This window comes from Mycteria americana, chromosome 1, assembly GCF_035582795.1.
Source record: "Mycteria americana isolate JAX WOST 10 ecotype Jacksonville Zoo and Gardens chromosome 1, USCA_MyAme_1.0, whole genome shotgun sequence".
Taxonomy (NCBI): domain Eukaryota; kingdom Metazoa; phylum Chordata; class Aves; order Ciconiiformes; family Ciconiidae; genus Mycteria; species Mycteria americana.
In genome coordinates, this window is record NC_134365.1 from 122842117 (window position 1) to 122860368 (window position 18252).

The 18252-nt window shown below is 39.7% G+C and overlaps 1 protein-coding gene across 2 annotated transcripts in view; it reads right to left on the reverse strand.

Moving 5' to 3' along the window:
• Positions 1 to 18252, reverse strand: part of DSCAM (DS cell adhesion molecule) — a 401510-nt gene that overhangs the window by 149761 nt on the left and 233497 nt on the right. For both annotated transcript variants that reach the window (XM_075518956.1, XM_075518964.1), the window contains exons 7-9: positions 15803 to 16081; positions 5704 to 5823; positions 1900 to 2073 (exon numbers count right to left, since the gene is read on the reverse strand). In XM_075518956.1, coding sequence (XP_075375071.1) covers positions 1900 to 2073; positions 5704 to 5823; positions 15803 to 16081 — 573 coding nt within the window. The remainder of the gene's footprint in view (positions 1 to 1899; positions 2074 to 5703; positions 5824 to 15802; positions 16082 to 18252) is intronic.

Below are 18252 nucleotides of genomic sequence, written 5' to 3' on the forward strand. Positions count from 1 at the left end.
AAGGAAGCCCAATGTTTTTATCTAGTAGTAGGGCTATACCTGAGGACTAGGGTCCAGAAGCAGGCTTGTGGGGGAGAGGGAAAAGGAGCCAGAATAACCACAGGGAAAAAGAAAACAACGAATGACAAGATACAGTACCAGAGAAAATAACGGCAGGTCCAGGCCCTCACTTTGGAGTCACTCCTGACCGGGTGCAAGTGTCACGTGCCATAACCACACCACCAGAACAGGCGATCCAGCTATGCCTGAAGCCCACCATGGCACACTTCCCCAAAGCAGCTTGTCCTTAAGTGTGTGCTTGATTAAAGCTAAAGCCGTGCCTCTTCCACGCATGCACCAACACGCTAACGCCGTTTGCTCTAACAGCCGTGCTGGGAGCAGTACGTGTGTTAGTGTGGATGTGTGAGGGTGTACAGACGTGCTTGCCTGCTATCTCAGAGCCGGAGGGGTTTTCATTAGATTCAAACAGCAACTGACTCTCCAGGGAAGCTCCTGCTCTTATTTGATAAGGGATGCTCTTTTATCACACATGAAACTGCATGCAGTGATCAGACAGACAGTGTGCATAGCTGCCAACCAGAGGAAAGCTGTTTTTCTGTAGCATATTACAGCAGTGCATTGCTACTACAGTTGAAGATTGGCCCAAAACCGGCCAGTTAGGGAAACCACAGAAGCTGGAACTTCCATTGATCCACAGAAGAAGTATGCAATTAACATGCTTGCTTGAGAGGTTGGGATATCATGTTATTTTTTCAGAAGACGAAGCCACTATGGTAAGTCAAAATGGAGAGGACATCTGAGGTACTGGGGCTTGCAAATCTAACAAAGTTGACACTCTTCCTTTCAAAGAACTTAGTTATTCATTCTGTGACATTACAACAAACAAACAACACCCTGAAACCTAAACACCAGTGGTCTAAAGTCTAGTTCTCCAATGGAGAATAAGTTGGATTTTCCTTCCTTTCAGAAAAAAAATAATCTTTTTACTTTCAAGGGCAAACCTTTTTCAAGCTAATTGACATCTCAGAACTTCAAAGCACTCAGCCAATCTTCAAAAATGCTACAAACATGAAAGTGCATGGCTTGGTGACCTCCTTCAATACTGGTCTAATAGGTCATACAGGAACATCTGGCATGCTGAAGTGTCAACAGTCTCTTTTTTCTCTAGTGAGAAATTATATTATCTCCACAGCTTTTTTTTTCATAATATTTCCTCTATATTCTCAGCTATGTTCATGTCTGAAGGAGTTATAGCTAACATATACCTAAAAACTGGATTGCTTTCATCTCTTGTGCCAAGAAAGTACAGATAGGTTGTATATGCACTTCAGATTCAACAGAATTAGATGCATTTTCTGAAAGTTATCTGCCAGTGGCTAAATCAAAATGACTGCTGTGGCTGTATCTATAGTATCTTATAGTATGTTATAGCATCTTGTGGTATCTACTGTAATTGTACCTATAGTATCTATCTGTGGTATCTTGAGAATTGATAAAGGGACTTTTTAATCCGTATTTTCTTCAGCTTTTGAGATTTGTAACAGTTGCTGTATTTCTCCTTTATTGTTGTTTTTTTACCCTTGACCAAAGAATTTTCTTACTTCCCCTTCATTACTCAGCTGTAGCTTATAGACTTGATACAAATTTTTGAAATGAGACATTAATCCTTTTCATCTTTAAGTCCTCTTTGCTCCCTCTACTAAACAATGTTTATTGTTAACCGTACTAACTTCCAGGTGCTACCACGTGCAGCTGAATACCAATATTACATTAAAACCAACAAAACCAACCTCTCCCTTCCCTCCCCACCTCCCCTCCCTCCAAACTGAGGATGCAGTAGACAAGCCTTTTCCGCTCAACAGTAATATCTGGATCACAGAGAAGTGGTTTAGTTCTTACTTTTAACAGTGAGGTACATGGACTTGCTGACGTCTGCTCCCACATCATTGCTGACCTTGCAGAGGTAGTATCCACTGTCTTCTTCCAGCACGTGTTTAATCAGCAAGGAGCCATTTGTGAGAAGCTGGATACGACCGTTCAATGCAATCGGCTGGAACTGAGGAACCCCGGCACCTAAAGCAGGACCCCCATGGAAATAGGTTAGTTAGGAAGGAAAGCATGTCAGGTTTTTTTAAATAAGGCAGAAACTATAGCTTCCTGTTCTTAGAGGCTCAATTCAATTAAAATACGAATCGCTTCTGACATCGTCAGGACAAACGGAATGGTTCTTTGCCAAACTGAATTCATTAAATGGAAGGAAGAAAGACTTTTGGAATGTAATAGTAGCGATAATTTGCCCATGTTAAAGGTAAAGGGGCAAAAGGAGCATGAAGCAGGAGTGGAAGAACCAGAAAGGGGGAGAGAGAAAATGAAGGAGATTTTCAGACTGCTCATGGGTAAAAAGGCACATTTGTTGTACATTTAGAGGCTGATAAATTATTGACAATTACAGCTGAACAGTCATATAAGTATGCATCCCTAATGCATACACCAAATGAATTTCTTATGACTAAGAGGGATGTCTGTTTTAGTAAACATGGCACACTCAAGGGAACTCTAGCACCTTGTTTACGAAACTCTGGGTAACGTGGAAAACCACATCAGTGACTGTGTTGCTTGCTTCCTCCTACAGCTGCCTGACTGATGACACATAAAATCTCTGTTCTGCCATGTTTGTAGCCAGTATTTATTCAGGCTGTTAAAAAAAAATACAAAGAAAGAAAGAAACAAAAAGCTCAGACCACTAATCAGGCATGAGGTGCCATGTTTGGTGGTAATGTAAAAATGGAGGGTCCATAAAAAGACAGGAAGCCCAAGATTTCTGTATCAACTTTGGTTTTAAGAAAGAACCTACTTTTCTTTGGAAATAAGATACTGGGTGATTTAGGAAATAGGGAATAAGATACTGCCATACTGTCAGTATTCCTTACTGTCCAGAGGCCCACCACAAGTCCAGGTTCCTCCAGCATTAGGGACTCTCTAAGTGTATATTAAGATATGGTTCTTGTAACAAAGGGTTTTACAACCTACTTTGGCAGCAGGAGATGGGATTTTTCAGGGAAATCATAAGGTAGTCTTCTTCAATGGAATTCTCTTATACCACTTTCTGTACACGAAGTTAATATCTGTCAGCATTAATTACTATATGCAGTTGGCTGAGTCAGCCCAGGAGGAAATACTATGAATAAATACTATGGGGAATGATTTAGTATAAAACAGAAAGCTATAACAACCTATGAATACAACATCTAGAATATTAAAAAAGACCAGACATGCATACTAAAAATCCTTCTAGTCCTAGAAGAGTTTGCTTTGGGGACTTACAATTATACTGAAGGTCTGGTGGCTGATACTGTGCACTTAGAAATGTTAAAGAGATAATGTATTCACAAAAATCAGTTGCCATTGTTGATTGTTCAACTATTTGAGTCACATGCATATCCCACTTCCCCCTTTGTCTATTTTTGTTTCTTTAATAAGCCATTTTTCCTGTCATTCAGTTGGAAGGCACATTTATGCTTCACTAACTCTACCTGTCTGCAATTGATTGCCCAAGTAGACAGATGCAAGCACTCACGTCTTATATTTCTTCACATGAAAAATTCTGGGGACAATTTGGTGTTCACAGAAGAGAAAGGGCTGATAGTCCTGCGGATAGCTACAAGTGGGCAAAATTTTGCGTAACAGTTTGCAAAGGCTTCTTACTCTTCACACGCACCGTTACTGCTATTACAGCCAAAGTCCTTCCTGAGCAGTGACAGCAGCTTATCACACACAACTGCATGGATGAATCTGCAAGAGGACTACATGCTCATGAATCACAGAATCACAGACTGGTTGAGGTTGGAAGGGACCTCTGGAGGTCATGTGTTCCAAGCCTTTTGCTCACGCAGGGCCACCTAAAGCTGGTTGCCCAGGACCATCTCCAAGGATGAGACTCCACAGCCTCTCTGGGCAACCCGTGCCAGTGCTCAGTCACCCTCACCGTAAAAAACTGTTTCCTTAGACAGACCCTCCTGTGTTTCAGTGTGTGCCCATTGCCTCTTTACATCTGAAGGGCTTTAAGTCAACAACAGAGTCGTGCTGATTATGGGGTGTCTGTATTGATCACTCTCATTATTCCTTAGAGCCAGCAAGTCCATTTCCATTACCTGTCTATCCTGATGTACAAAAAAATGAACCCTCTTTTTCCACTTTTCCCTGACACGAAAAGCCAATGACACTAACTTGCCTGCAGCTGTACAGATGCCCTTTCTACTCTGTTGTGGTACCTACAGATGAGCTATGATCTGACTGCTTTACTCCTGCTGGCCTCACCTCAGTAATTATTTCAGAATTTGGCACGAACACTGCTCACAAACCAATTATATAATATATCTCTTTAAAGGAAGATGTAACATATATCCTATAGATCTGTACAGCACCTTAGTTAGACTAGCTATTGAAACTGCAGTCATCCATTAGCAAATTACAGGCTTTTGTAAAAATATTGACCTTTTCACCTAGAGTTATTTTGGCCAAAAAATGAAACTGCGATTTGATGGCTTTGCCTACATCACATATGTACTAAAGCTTTCTTTGACGTAAAAACTTCAGAGCTGTTAGTGGAAAACCTTAAAAACAGTCACTTGATGGTAGAGTGTCACTAAAATCAAACCACTACCCCTTTCTCCTTTATTAAGATGGAGATGGATGCTTATCAATTCGCAGTTAATTACAACTCAGCTAGCTTGGCTTGGCCTCCTCCTTCAGCACGCAAACACGACAAAACAGAATTACTTCTTTGTGATTTATATTCATAATTAAAACCCCATATACCATTGAGATTAATAGCATTTGGACCGCTGCACCCTTCTTGCCACAAACCAGAATTTATCAATAAAAGCAAAAATAGTCTTTGATAAGAACATTTCCCCCACCCTTTTTCTTCAAATATAATTTGGACTTAGATCCTAAGGAAACCAAAAATGACATGGAGCATTACGTAAAGATTTCTTCTCAACTGCTCTGAGCTTTGCTTTTTAAAGAGTTAACTCATGTAAATTGGATACAGAGTTTGGAGAGTTTGTTTTCTTGCTAAAACCAACCAGAAGACAACTGGCCAGAAGATGCAATCTAGCAGGCAGCACATTTTAATTAAAAAGCAGTCAATTTCTTATAGTTACTGAGGGTCAAGTGGGGCCAGTTTTAATGCTCTGTTACATGAGAAGAAAATGTTAAAGCATTATGTTAAGCGCATACTGAATTACTGCTTATGCTAATGCTATCTGACCTTTCTTCTTTGCTGAAAAGATATGATTTGCCATGTTATCACGGATTTTGAAGGGGAAAAAAATCAGCCAAATGCTGCCGGTGAGCCTTGTTCTGAGTTTTTTTCAACTAAAGCACTATCTCTTTTCTCTCAGGTGTCCTTTTCATCACTTGCCCGCTGAGGCCATAGCTAACACAGGCACACATTCACAGCTCCAGGATGTCTCTAAGGCAGACCACAAGTCCATCTAGCTGAGCCTTGTGTCTATGCCAATGGCCAGCGCTACGTGCTTAGGGAAATTAGAGAAGAACAGTACAAACATGACTGATACTTCCCTTATTGCACCCTGCCAGCCTCTGACAATATGAAGATTAAACCAGTAACTCAGAGGTGAGTAAGCTGTTACTAAACCAGAATTAATCTGTCCCCAGTGATCACAGGAGGAATCCTACCTTTTGAGTACTTCCAGACAATGGTAGGAACAGGATAACCCTCTGCAGAGCAGTTGAGAATTACAGCTTTTCCGTAGATCCCATCCTGGTCGCTGGGCTGAACCACAAACCTAGGGGGCACTGTGGGAGGAAGCAAAAGAAGGCATGAGAATTTGTGCAACTTACCAAGTAGCTCAAAATGGCAGACCAGTCAAATAAGGAAGCATAATATTTCATAGTGGAAAGGAAAAATTAAAACCAGCTTTTTGATGATCCAGTGACATAGTAAAGTTGGTTTTACATGATTATTTACTTCCTGTGCACAGTCTTAATGTGTTTCTTGCCAGGCACAACAAAAGCACTGCTCTTGATAGGATACAAAAATAAGTTAATAAAAATCTCTCCATACGAGAGGTTATAAAATAGAGTAACAGATAAATCAAACTCTCATAGTCAGAAGAGAAATGCTTTCTAACAAACGGAGAGGTATGACAGGTGTCTAAGGACAACTGAAGTTTTCTGTTTGTTTTTTGTAACAGTGAACTACTAAGCTTCAGAAAAAGTATTAAATTATGTAGTGTAAATAACCTTAAAAAATAACAGCTTTTAATACCAATCAAATCACTTCATATTAAAATGAGCATTTTTGAAACATAAATTCTGATAGGACTTTTCTTTCCAAATAGCCATAGAAAGCTTCAACACAATTTGCTTGCACTAAGTTGAAGAGGAAAAGTCTTAGTGGAATAGATGTATGTACATCAATGTATACATATTATTAGACTTATTCTAAGGAAGCATAAAACCACTGCAATTAGTCTTCCAGACATAGGCAAGTATGTATATATTTATACATGGATAAAATAAGAGATGCTTATCTCAAGGAAAAGCTCTACATGTTCCAAATACAGATACACAGTGAAGAAAACAACTTGTGACAATGCTAGACCTACAGTTTACCGTGAAGGCCTGATATTGAATGTCAGTGTCTCAGTAAAACCTGAAGATTTGACAAAAGTTTGAAAGAAAAGCTGAAAACTGTGAAGAATGGTGAAAGAGCCACAAAAGTTATTGAAAATTAAAGGTGCTTAATGGTAGTATTAAAGTCAGTTAAAATCACAGATCTTCATTGACCTCCTGTTCTTTTGTTCAGAGAATGAAGAAGTAAGTACCTGAGGAAAAAAGTAAATTATTTGTGCCCTTATCCCACACGTTATTCTTTTTGTCATTTCTTACAGTGCTACAGAGAAAATGTAGTAAGGTGATTGAGCCTGTGACAGATTTTTTTTTCCTCTCAAATTGAGTACAGCAACACACTGAGATCTAATGCAGTAAAGGAGAAATCCTAATAGTTGCTTGCTTTCCTCGCCCCACCGCAGCTTATGCACATGGGGGGACACGCACAACCTCATGGGTTCACAGATCCGCAGGTCCAGCCAGTGCTGAGTTTGTCTGAAAGTTGGGGGAGGCAGAACAGAGGGCCCAGCCATCCCTCCTTGCTCTGACCAGACCCATCTTCCCAAACCCCCATCAGGCCCCACCACCTGCCTCTCCAGAAGTGCCAGAAATTAAGAAAGGAAGTATGAGAGAGGGCTGTAGCATGAGGAAATGTAAGACAGCACAGAAGAGGATCATCAGTACAGTGACTATTTGCCCTAGGACCCAAAACAGCTCGTAATGGCCATCAATACAGTACTACTTATACATCAGAAAAACTGTACCACAGAAGCACAGCAGAAGCACCAATGATCTACTGTATTAAAGTTTTTTCAGTACATACACTCTCATAGTTTATGCAAATAGCACTTCCCATTATACCAGAGAGTCCCAAGTTTTCCTTAATGAGAAACTCAGGCTGCCAGTGTTGGTATGGACAGGACCACTAAAAGTTGAAGGTATCTAGAGATACTCTCTCCAGGTGCAGAGAACCCACCTCACAACAGCTTGAGCCTTCCTCCCGGTGCCTCCATAATCCAGACTCCTCTCCAGGTTTCTCTTTCCACCTTCATAGCTACAACTGTTTTTTAAAAGATGAGAACAATCTTCTGAAGAGCAAACAATCCCTTTAACTGGACCTCTTGCTCCTTGAATCCTATAGCTATAATGCAAAGCTGTTTATTGCCTAAATACGTACAAAGAAGCTCCACTTCTGTTTGGAACACGGCTAGAAGAAACAGAAGGAACTAAGGGCAATAGAGGCAAGAAACACCTTTGTACTAGGAGATGTATTTACCGCTGTCAAACATTTCAGCTTTCCAAATGGCTGCCACACTGACAAACATAAATCATATGTTATGTTAATTCATGATAGGTAAGCATCAAACATGAAATCCCGTCAACAGCAGCCCTGGGCAATCACCCACCCTGTTCTAATTATCTACTCACAGAAGACATTTGCTTCGGTAGCTCTTTTCTCACTGTTCTGTGTTCATTTTATCACTATACACAAAAGGATTCCCAAGTGCTTATTTTCCAAAGCAGGTGAAAAGTACAATTAGTTGCACAAATAGGTTTGATTTTATACAGCTCAGCACAGTGGCATCAGCTTGTTTCACCTCAGTAACGGTAAATAAATTTGTATTCACAGCTTCTGAAAAATCAATTACAAGCTTCTTATCCATAAAGAGGGTAGACAACCCCTCCCCCCCCCAACACAAAACCACCTCAGTTGTATCAGTCTTACAGGTGAATGATTACAAATGATGCAATGGAGTGACTGATAATTACTGGCCTCCTCTACCACTGAAAAGAGTGACAAGTATAATGTCTTTTAAAATCTCTCTTACAATACAAAATTTTTGTAACTTCTTTGTTTTATTTCCCTTCTATTTGAAAAACATTTTCTTTACATTCTTCATTTGCTATGGATGACACTGGCAAGAAGTGCTAATTTTTCAGGAAATAATTTATTGGATTAAATGGGTAGGCATATGCAGAAAGTTCTGGAAAAGTTAAGCAAGATTGCCTAGTATGGAATAAAGGCAATTTAAAATACTATTTGCATTAAAGTTATCTGTTAAAATAAAATTTTTGTCTAATCCCTTTGGGCATATATAGAGAAAAATGTACGGATGCCAAGTGTAAATGTTGTTTGAGCATTTCTATGGAAATGCATCCTTCCACATCTTTAATGAACTCGTGTAGATATTCGCAATGTGTTGCACCTTTAACGCTCTGAACAGGGCTTTTTATCATACTGATTTCACTGTATTTTGGGTATGTATATATATATAAAACATAAGTTTTTGCTCAGATATTCTTGGTATTCTCATTTTTAATCATTACTTTTAATACAGAATGATACCAGAATGGTAACTGTGGAAATTAAACTTTGCAGTATAAGCTCCAGAACCAAGTGTATGATTAGCAATCGTAAGATTTCCTTGTACTGCTCCATAAACAAAACATGTTTCAACCTTACTTGGCAAAAACTCTGCCCATACCCAGTAATAGAAACAATTTCTATATTCAGTAAAGCCTTGGCCTTCCTTTAGGACTACATATGAAAATGCCAACTGCTGCTCTGATTTTGAAGACACGAACCCTTGACACTTAGTCTTAAGATTGCCAATAGAAATCAGAAAAGAGATTACAGCAAAACAAAATTCCTCATTCAATGACCTTTCAATTGTTTCTGTATTGCTGTCTAGGTCAAAGCACAGGATTTTTCTTCTTATAGAAATGATTAAAAAGTAAACAGAGGACACCTTTGCATTTTTCTTCCTCATCGATAGTTTGCTTCTCAATTTTATTTCAAATGAATAACTTATTCAGTGCTATGTGCTACCATATTTTGGAAGACAATGCAGTTAACTACTTGATCTAGATTTTTGTACTTAGCTTTAGATTATAAAGCTACATTCACTTTTTCATTATCTTTCAGGAATTCATTAGCCCTTAAAGAAAATCTGCTTAGTAAGAATTTAACCAAGTTAATTTGTCTGATATGCTTAAGTAGAGTTAAGGGAGAAAAGAAAGCAGTTAGTTCTCCTCTGTCTCTAGTTGTAAAGATGTGGGCCTCCTCTGCCCCTTTAGAAATGAACCACTCTGAAATAGCTCACGAATATGACTGAACAGTTCTACTTTTATTATCACCCTTGTTTCAGCAGCACAGTCCCTTGAGCCCGTAAAAGAGGGCATTTAAAATTGCTTTAACAGTGAGTTTCTGTTAGGCTCTCTCATTTAATGCAGCCCACGGATCTGTGACGAGAAATGAGCTATTGAATTGTTTAGTGTAAGAGCAATAAGTTGGCAGATGCAAACTATTTAATGGCTGAACTCAAAGGACCTAAAAAAGGTGTTTTGAGTCAATATTATGACTAACAGTCTCAGGCTCTCACAAAGGCAAAACGAAGGATGAGAGCAATCAGAATAGGATGTTGAAGATAACATGAATGTCACGTGCCACTTTAGGGGAAGGAAGATGTTTTTATTATCTCCTTGTGTGAAACAATCCTGATAAGATGATAAAATGTGAGTTGGTACCCTAAGAAGATACTGCTTCCCAGTGTCATTGCAGCGTGCAATGACATTACAAGCTACTAAATAAAATCAATTCATGAGTGCATGCTAACATTCCCTGATTTAATTTTGCTTTATGTAAATCCAAGAATCCTTTCTGACTGTGCTTTATGCCAGGGGCTAGATGACAAACTCTCACACTCCTTCCTGGACTTCAAACCTATGCAAGTGCTTCTGGCTCCCAAGTACAGCAATCGGTACGTCACACTGGAGAGCAATTTTGAGGGCTCCTAACATGAGCTCCTCCGGTGGGCTACTGTATTGAGTTAAGAAATAATCTATGACATCAGCTCAGAATACGTTTCATTTTTACATGGAATATTTGTACTTACGTTTAGATCATACTGTCAAAATGATGGAAGAAATTTAATCAGCCAAAGCAACCATTGATGTATTAATGAATGAGATCATTAAACACTGTACTTTAGCAAAGATGAACAGTTATTAAATTTGGTCATTGGACCTAAGGGGTCGATTTAGCTGGTTTAGTGAAACCATTTGCTATGCAGTTCAAGAAAAAAGATGTACTTTTGCAAAATGAGACAGTGTCTAGCGGCTTGTGTTGATCAGGTTTGTCTAATGAGAACATTAAATAGGAAGTGAATCATTCAAGAGTAATCTTCAAAGCCGCAGTGTAAACACCAGCAAAGAAAGTAAATGAATTTTGACACCAGCTGTGACCGTAAATCTTCTCCCCCTGCTTTTCTATCACAAACTGCATTTGCTGCATCACACCAGCACCACCACCAAACATCAGAAAGCAGACAGATACTCACTTCCTATCTGGAAGATTCAAGGCTCAGGGACTCCTCATTGGATGCCTAACTATCTAATGATATTCGACATTCCTGGCGAGCACAAAATGAAAACACATTTACATTTAATGCACTAAATGCATTAAGGGGGGTTATTAGGTATTTAAAGACCTTATCTCAACTTTAAGTTATGATGTGTTCACTAACAGGAATTTTAAAATAATGATTTATGCACCCACTACTATCTTTGAATTCTCTTTTCTGGCAGTATCTGAAAAATTTTGAACTCATAACACATTTATCAGCTTTTTGTTTTTGGTTACCAACTAAAATCTTTTTCACTGCTTTTTATTTCATAATTACTTCATTCCCATTTCAGGAAACCCTACAGAAATTAATAACACATGATAAAGTGTATATAGATTTTTAATTACTCTTTAGAAGACAGTCTTAATGAGTAAAGCCTTGATTAATTCTGCGTGATGATATAAGTAGTCGACAGAGAAGATATTTTCCTAATTTCTATGGATGGCTTTCGTGACAGGATCCTATTCTTTCCTTTTACTTAATAGCATGCCTAGCAAACCAAGAGTGTGACAAGAAATACAATAATCAAAATTATAATACTTTATGGGTTTTTGAGAAACCCTTCTATCTTGCAAATTTTTGACGCACTTCCAGAGGAACTGTGGGCCTGGATCTGGCGGAGCACAAGATTTTGAGAAGGAAAACCCTGTTTTCACTCACCTGGACTGCCTACCTGCGGTCCCTAGATGCAATGAAGATGGTAGGCTTCTCCCAGTGGCTAATCAATGAGCTTTCAAAAGTTATTCCATAAACATTAGGACTAATCAAGCCTGCTTTTCTGTGGATTTATACCTCGTGGTTGAGTACAGACTCCAGTAGGAACATTTCTTGTGTTTGCAGAAGGGCTCGCCTGGTAGATTCTCTGGTGTCTAGTATTACATTCAGTAAAGGTGTTTCTAATCAATCACCTCTTTTCATTAAGTTTGTAAGCTTTCAGCTCCGCTGGAGGCATTTTCCCCTCTTCTGATTTGTCTGAAATTGGCTAATAAATTGTGGAGAGAAGTACTGACAGATCTATGTCCAGAGCATGTGACTCTGTCTCATTTCCAGGTCCTCAACAAGAAACCCATGGCAGAGAGAACTGAGATTGCCCTAAGATCTTCTTACCCAGGGCTGCACAGCTGCTCAAAAGCTTTCTCCTCTCACTTTCTTTCTCTCATCGGGTGCCTTCCATCTCCTATGTGATGCTCTGCAAGGAAGCTCTGTGGAAGCTGGTCATCTTCCTCTGATATTATTTAAAGCAGGGAAAATCCAGCCTTGCTGGCCAGGTATTTTTAGGGCTCCTTATCACCACTTGGTGCTTTTATAGAGCACAAAATAATGGGAACAGCAGTGAAGATTTGCCATAAGGTGCCCACCGATTTTAAGAGACCAGTGCTTGTTTTTCTTTTGCCATTTAATACTCCTGGCAAAATGGCAGTGCAGCTTAGATATGAAAAAATATTTGCAGGAAGAATATAGGAAATTTATTTAGCAGACTTAAAACTTAACAGAAAAATATGAATGCTAAAAAATAGCATATAAATGTGATCTGATAGAGAAAATATTGAGGAAAAAAATCTCAATTTGTAAAGCCGAAGAATTTATGTGGCTGTATGGATTCTGCAGAAGTTTGTGTACTCACTAGTAGTTCAAATGTAGCAACAAGCAGTTGGCCTGTGTTTCTTCATTCATCTTAGGAATGGACTGGATTTAGATTCTACCTCTAAGTCTATCCATGTACTGTAAAATGATATGGACTCCCACTTATTTTGGAAACCTGATAGCCTTCATTGTTTTTAAGTCTACTTTTAAAATGAATACAATGACAGTATAGATAAGGAAAAAGGAACTTTGTGGGGAACAGTCATATTTCCCTTTAGTTTCCTCTCCCATTCACTGTCTACTCTCATATCAAAACACACACACTTCACATAAATAAGGTATTCCCAAAACACATCCACTGACATTTAGGAAATACAACATTTAAGTTTAAAGCACACTGCTGAGAAACCATCACACAATGTGGATTAGAAACAAGAGGAGTTTAAGCACCATTTCTTCTCCCTTTATTTGGAGAAAAACTGCTTAGTTGATTTAGAAAAATATTGTGTTTCGGTTAAATGGCACCTATGAACAGAAAGATGAGGAGGGGTCGGAAAGCCTGAAGAAGAAATGTACAGCAGGAAAGCCATTCTTTACTTAAATGTGTATAGGTCAGGTTGGATGAAGATGAGTAGTGACCAACAGTGACCCTCTGATGGCTGTCTGTCTTCTGACCTATGTGGAATGAGACAGTTGAAGCAGTTCAATATGAGGGAAAGAGGTCCGTCCAGGGTTTTGGCAGAAAATTCAGGTCAAACATCATATTATATTTTCCCCTTTCCCTCCGAGTGAGAACTGCTATCCCAGATGCATACACAAAACTGATTAAGACATTACCATTTAAATTGACATGGAGAGAGAAGAGAGGAGAGTAGAGAGACTTAAAGGAGGCTGCTGCAGAGCCCTAGCTGGGCAGAAAGATAAGCAAGAGGGGAAGAATGAAGTAGCCCTTATAAACTCCTAAAAAGTTGCAGGACTACAACTCCAGAGGCTCCACACCTCTGAGTAAAACAGAGTGAAAAGCTACCCTCTATCATGCCCATGGTTTCTAAGGATGCCCTTCTGGTACACATCCAACATCTGTTCGATGACCCAACAGCTGTCATCTCACCACTGGGGCAGAGCCTTCATCAGGAGGTGCAATTAGAGCAGCAGCACACAAGGGGAAAATGGAGGTGTTGGTGTCAGTGGCATGAAAGGGGTGCAAGAGCAGGCTCCCCAGAACTCCTCCCCTGGACAAGGAGGGAAAATGCATTAATGCCAAACAAGGCAGCAAGAGGCAGATGTGCCCAGGGAACAGAGGTCAGGCCAGCCAGGGGCTTGCCAGAAGAGGAATAGCTCACCGACAGCAGGAGGCAGAGATGCTGCAGTCCGGGCAAGGAGAGCAGGGATGCTGTTAGGGGAAGGCAGGGCTTGCCCTGATCAGTGGGGTGCAGAGCAGAAATCCCTACGTGTGGCTCACTAGAGCTGTTATAGCCTCATGGATCTCGGTGCCTAAAAAAGGATAGACAGGGTTTGCAGAGAGCCAGTTTTCAGTGGCACTATCTGTGTCAACATTTTTTTTTTTCTTTTATTCTGGAGATCATCGTACCATCCCTGTTTTGATGCAATGCCTATAGGAACCTCTACAGAGTTGCTAAAGTGATCCATTCCCATCGCTTCAAGCACTGAGTATAACTGCAAATCAGGTACAATCTCAGCTGTTATTAGATGCAGCATTTCTGTGTAGGGCAGACATAGCTAGTGGACTGTCTGTTGTGATGGGAGGTTATCAACTTTCCCTTCTCCAGGAAAAGAGAAGGCGAGGAAAATCTTTTACTATTAGAAAGATGGATAGGGTTAAAAGCTAACAGAACAGCTTAGGAAAAGAATAATTAAATGCAAGTAGTTAATTAAACTACTTAAATTAGGAATTATTGGGTAGCTGGGGAAAGTAATAGACATCTGTACTGAATAATACAAGATTAAAAGCATTTGGTTTTTTTTTAATCATTAAAGTAATATTCATATCAAAACTAGTGAAAAAGCAACGGACCTATTTGCTGCTGATTTTTGGTAGTACTAGCATTAAAAAAATGTGCATACATATTCTATGAGTGGAAAACTAGGGAATAATCCATTAAACGTAGTCCTAGGACAGTGGGAAGATTTGACTTAAAAGGAAGAGCTGTTCAGAAAGTTTTGCTTCAAATGAGTTTTTGAGGGAGGAAAACAGCCTGGAAAAGATGGCAAAAAACCCTGAGTGGTTTTAACATTTGTCTTGGTAAACTTACAGAAGGGGATATAAGATGTAGTGATCTGCAACAGGCAGAATAACCAGGGTCACTTGCAGTATTATGGTATGTCCCCTCTTTCTCTGAGGAGTCTAATGGCTTGATAGCAAGAGGGAGATGGTGGAGGGGGAAGAGTATAACCGTCTTATTTTTAAAAAATGAAAATTTAGAGCACTTTTAAAAACTTTCAGAAAGAAAAGGAAGCAATTTATTTTTGTTGAATTTTTGCACAGTAAGTTTGGAAATGTATCACAAGGCATGATCTCTAGGGAACTTGGCTAAGGTATGACTTGAAAGGTGAAAGCTATTGAAGGCAAGGTATCCCTCTAAAAGGTCTTTTCCACATAAAATATTTCCTTACTGGAACTATATTCACCTCTATTTCAAGGCAAACTGTTGTGAAGTCAGCATGAGCAAATGAATCATGCATAATAAACACAAATAAGAAAAAGAACAACAACATGGTAACAGGGGAGAGTCCTTTCCCTGTGAAGGCAACATCAATGCTTTGCTTTTTTAGTGACATAATGTTATATGAGAGGCTGCTTTAAATCAAAAATGGAGATAATCAGTCTAAAACAATAACAGAGAGGAATTTGATACCATGTCAAAGGCTTGATCCCAATGAATGGCTTGTGCCTCACAAAATTTTCCAGGAAGTCAGTCCTGTGGCTCCCCCATCCACCCTGTGCACTCCAGTGCTGTTGATTACTTTTGAGACTTTTAGATAGAAAAAGTCATATTAGTTTCTGTGCTTCATTGCTCTCTGTGCTCTCTGTTATGAAGAGAGGGATTACCATATTTTCCTCTTTTTTATACTTCCCATCAAACAGATGTCATTACAAAATACTGATGAATTCTGCTTAATTGGTGCCCTTCAAACTAATTACATCTACTTACCTCTCACGATTAATTGGCTTTGGTGCTCCACAGCTGCTGCATCATTTCTGGCTATACAGGTATAATTCCCATTGTGCATCAGCGAAAGATTAGAAATCCTTAAGGAGCTGGTGAAGTCGATGTTGTCAATCGTCACCCCAAGGCTGGCTGGGATCGGCCTGCCATCCTTCTGCCAGGTGATTGTGATGGGCAAATCCCCAGAGACCACCACGCAGGGAATGAAGACCCGCTGCCCGATGGAGAACCGCGGGAACTCAAAAGGCTGAATGAAAGGCGGAACTGAAACAAAAGAGGAAAGAGGAGCTATTGCAGTTATGGTTTCATTTCTGAAAATAACATAATGGAACAGATGTGCAGTGCTGAGTATGTAAAATCAACACCTTCGACAGCCATAGAGCATTGTTTAGCTCAAAAAATCACATCTTTTGCAAATACCTTTTTTTCCTTGACTACCCAATGCATAAGCAGAGATCACAAGCTGTGAAATCCCTGGCTTCTGGAGACACCAGACACCACTGGCAGATTCCTGCAAGAGTATTGAGCACCTCTTCAAGAAATCTCATGCCACTTTGTGACTCACCAGGACTTTCAGCAGTGGGATTGCCTGGACAGTCCAGGAAGAGCTCAGCAGCTTTCAGGATCTGGTGCAAGAGCCTTGCTTAGGGTCACGGAATAAACCTGGAAGAAGCTTCAGCTTTGCCTCGTGATGAAGGGGAGTGTAAGCTTCTCTAACTGCTCCTGGCACTTATTTCTTAGGGTTTCAAGTCACAATTCTCAATAAGATTGGGTAGAGGTATGAAGTGAAAGGCTTATACAGTACTTGTAGGACAGCAAGTTAAAACTGTTTTCTAAACAGAGGGCCAGTACAAGGCATGAACTCTCAAGCTGGCATTTAATTCCTGCTAAGCATATTTTGCTTGGCAAATCTTTTTTTCTTTCCTTTTTTTTTTTTAATTTATTATTCTGTGGCTGAACCAAAAACCATGAAAGAAATGCTCTTATTTTCTATCACAGAGAAGAATTCCACTTCTTAGAAAATGTTTTCAGGTATTTTTAATAAAAACAAAGGAAACAGTGGGTTGAATTCAATAAACAAAGCAGGTATTAATGAGAGTGCCTCACTTTCTCCGGGTTGTGGTCAGAACATTTACTAACAATTTGGTAAATTGAGAATCAAATACCTACCCAGACGAAGGAACTGAAATCTTCTCCGCTTCTCAGGGGAGCAGTCTAACAGCCAGGGCATTCATCTAAGATAGGTTTCTATCAATCACTACTGAAAAGACTATAAAACCAACTTTGCAAGCAGTACTCAAATACTCATTTATCAAAGGAGAAGGTTCCTAGAGGTTATGTACCTTAGATATAGTAATGCATTTTCCTATTCTTGCCTGAGAGATTACTTATATATACTCTGTAGTACATTTGAACATCTTTAACAGGAAAGATTGAAGGACACCCACAGTAGAACATTTACACTACTGTATATTAGCTAGCTTCAGAAGAAAATGGAGCTGGTGGCTTTATCTAATTGTATTTCTTTTGTCCTGTCTCTCTTTAGCAAATCTAAGGCTGTGTTTTCGCCAGAACTGAAGCAGGAAAGAAGCAGAAAAACTGTTCAAAATGGTTGCAATGTATACCAGCCCATTGACTTCTCCAGCAGCGTTTTTGCCAGTGTCCTATTTCTGGGATGCAGGGATGGGTATTCGTGACCATTACTATGGTAGTTCAGTGCATTTCTTTTGATCATTGAATATGTTGGCTGCTCTTCCATCAGGAGTAAGAAAGTTTATTATTAAGGAAGCAGTACCAAACCCTCCAAAGGGCAAAGGTGTCATTCAAAGGCATGTTCAGATGCTTGTGTATATGCACATCATGGTGCACAGATCAGATATTAACTCCGCTATTTCTGGCATAGACGTGATGCGGTTTGATGAGGAGGTTATGACCATGCGCAGCTGCCACGGAGAGGCAACATCAGGTGCAGGGCATCACAGCTCATCCTTACAGGCTTTCCCTGACTTCTTCTGAGACCAGCTCGCTGTCTGCGGTTGTGGGAAGTGCCGCTGCAATCAATTTTTCTCACACGCTGTAATGCCTTTTCCTGACTGCTCTCTCTCAAATCGCTAAAACCTGTCCTGTTGTGTTTTGGAAATATGGTAGATCAGGCATACAGAAAAAAGAAACTCGGTATAAATTACTGTGTTTATTTGAACTTTGAGCACTGGAAATTAACTGCTTTTTCACTTGGGGACCTAGTGTCACAGTGAGGCAAAACGTCTGCCCGCCTTTTCTAATTACCTTAGCGCAGCTAACGCATTCACAAGAGATATTTCGGATTCTTTGTACATCAGCAGAAAAAGGCCAAATTTCTCTTAGCATTTACTGACAAGCAGTTATAATATAAGCGGGAATGAGAAATTTTTAGAATGAGACTGTCAAAAGGTTTT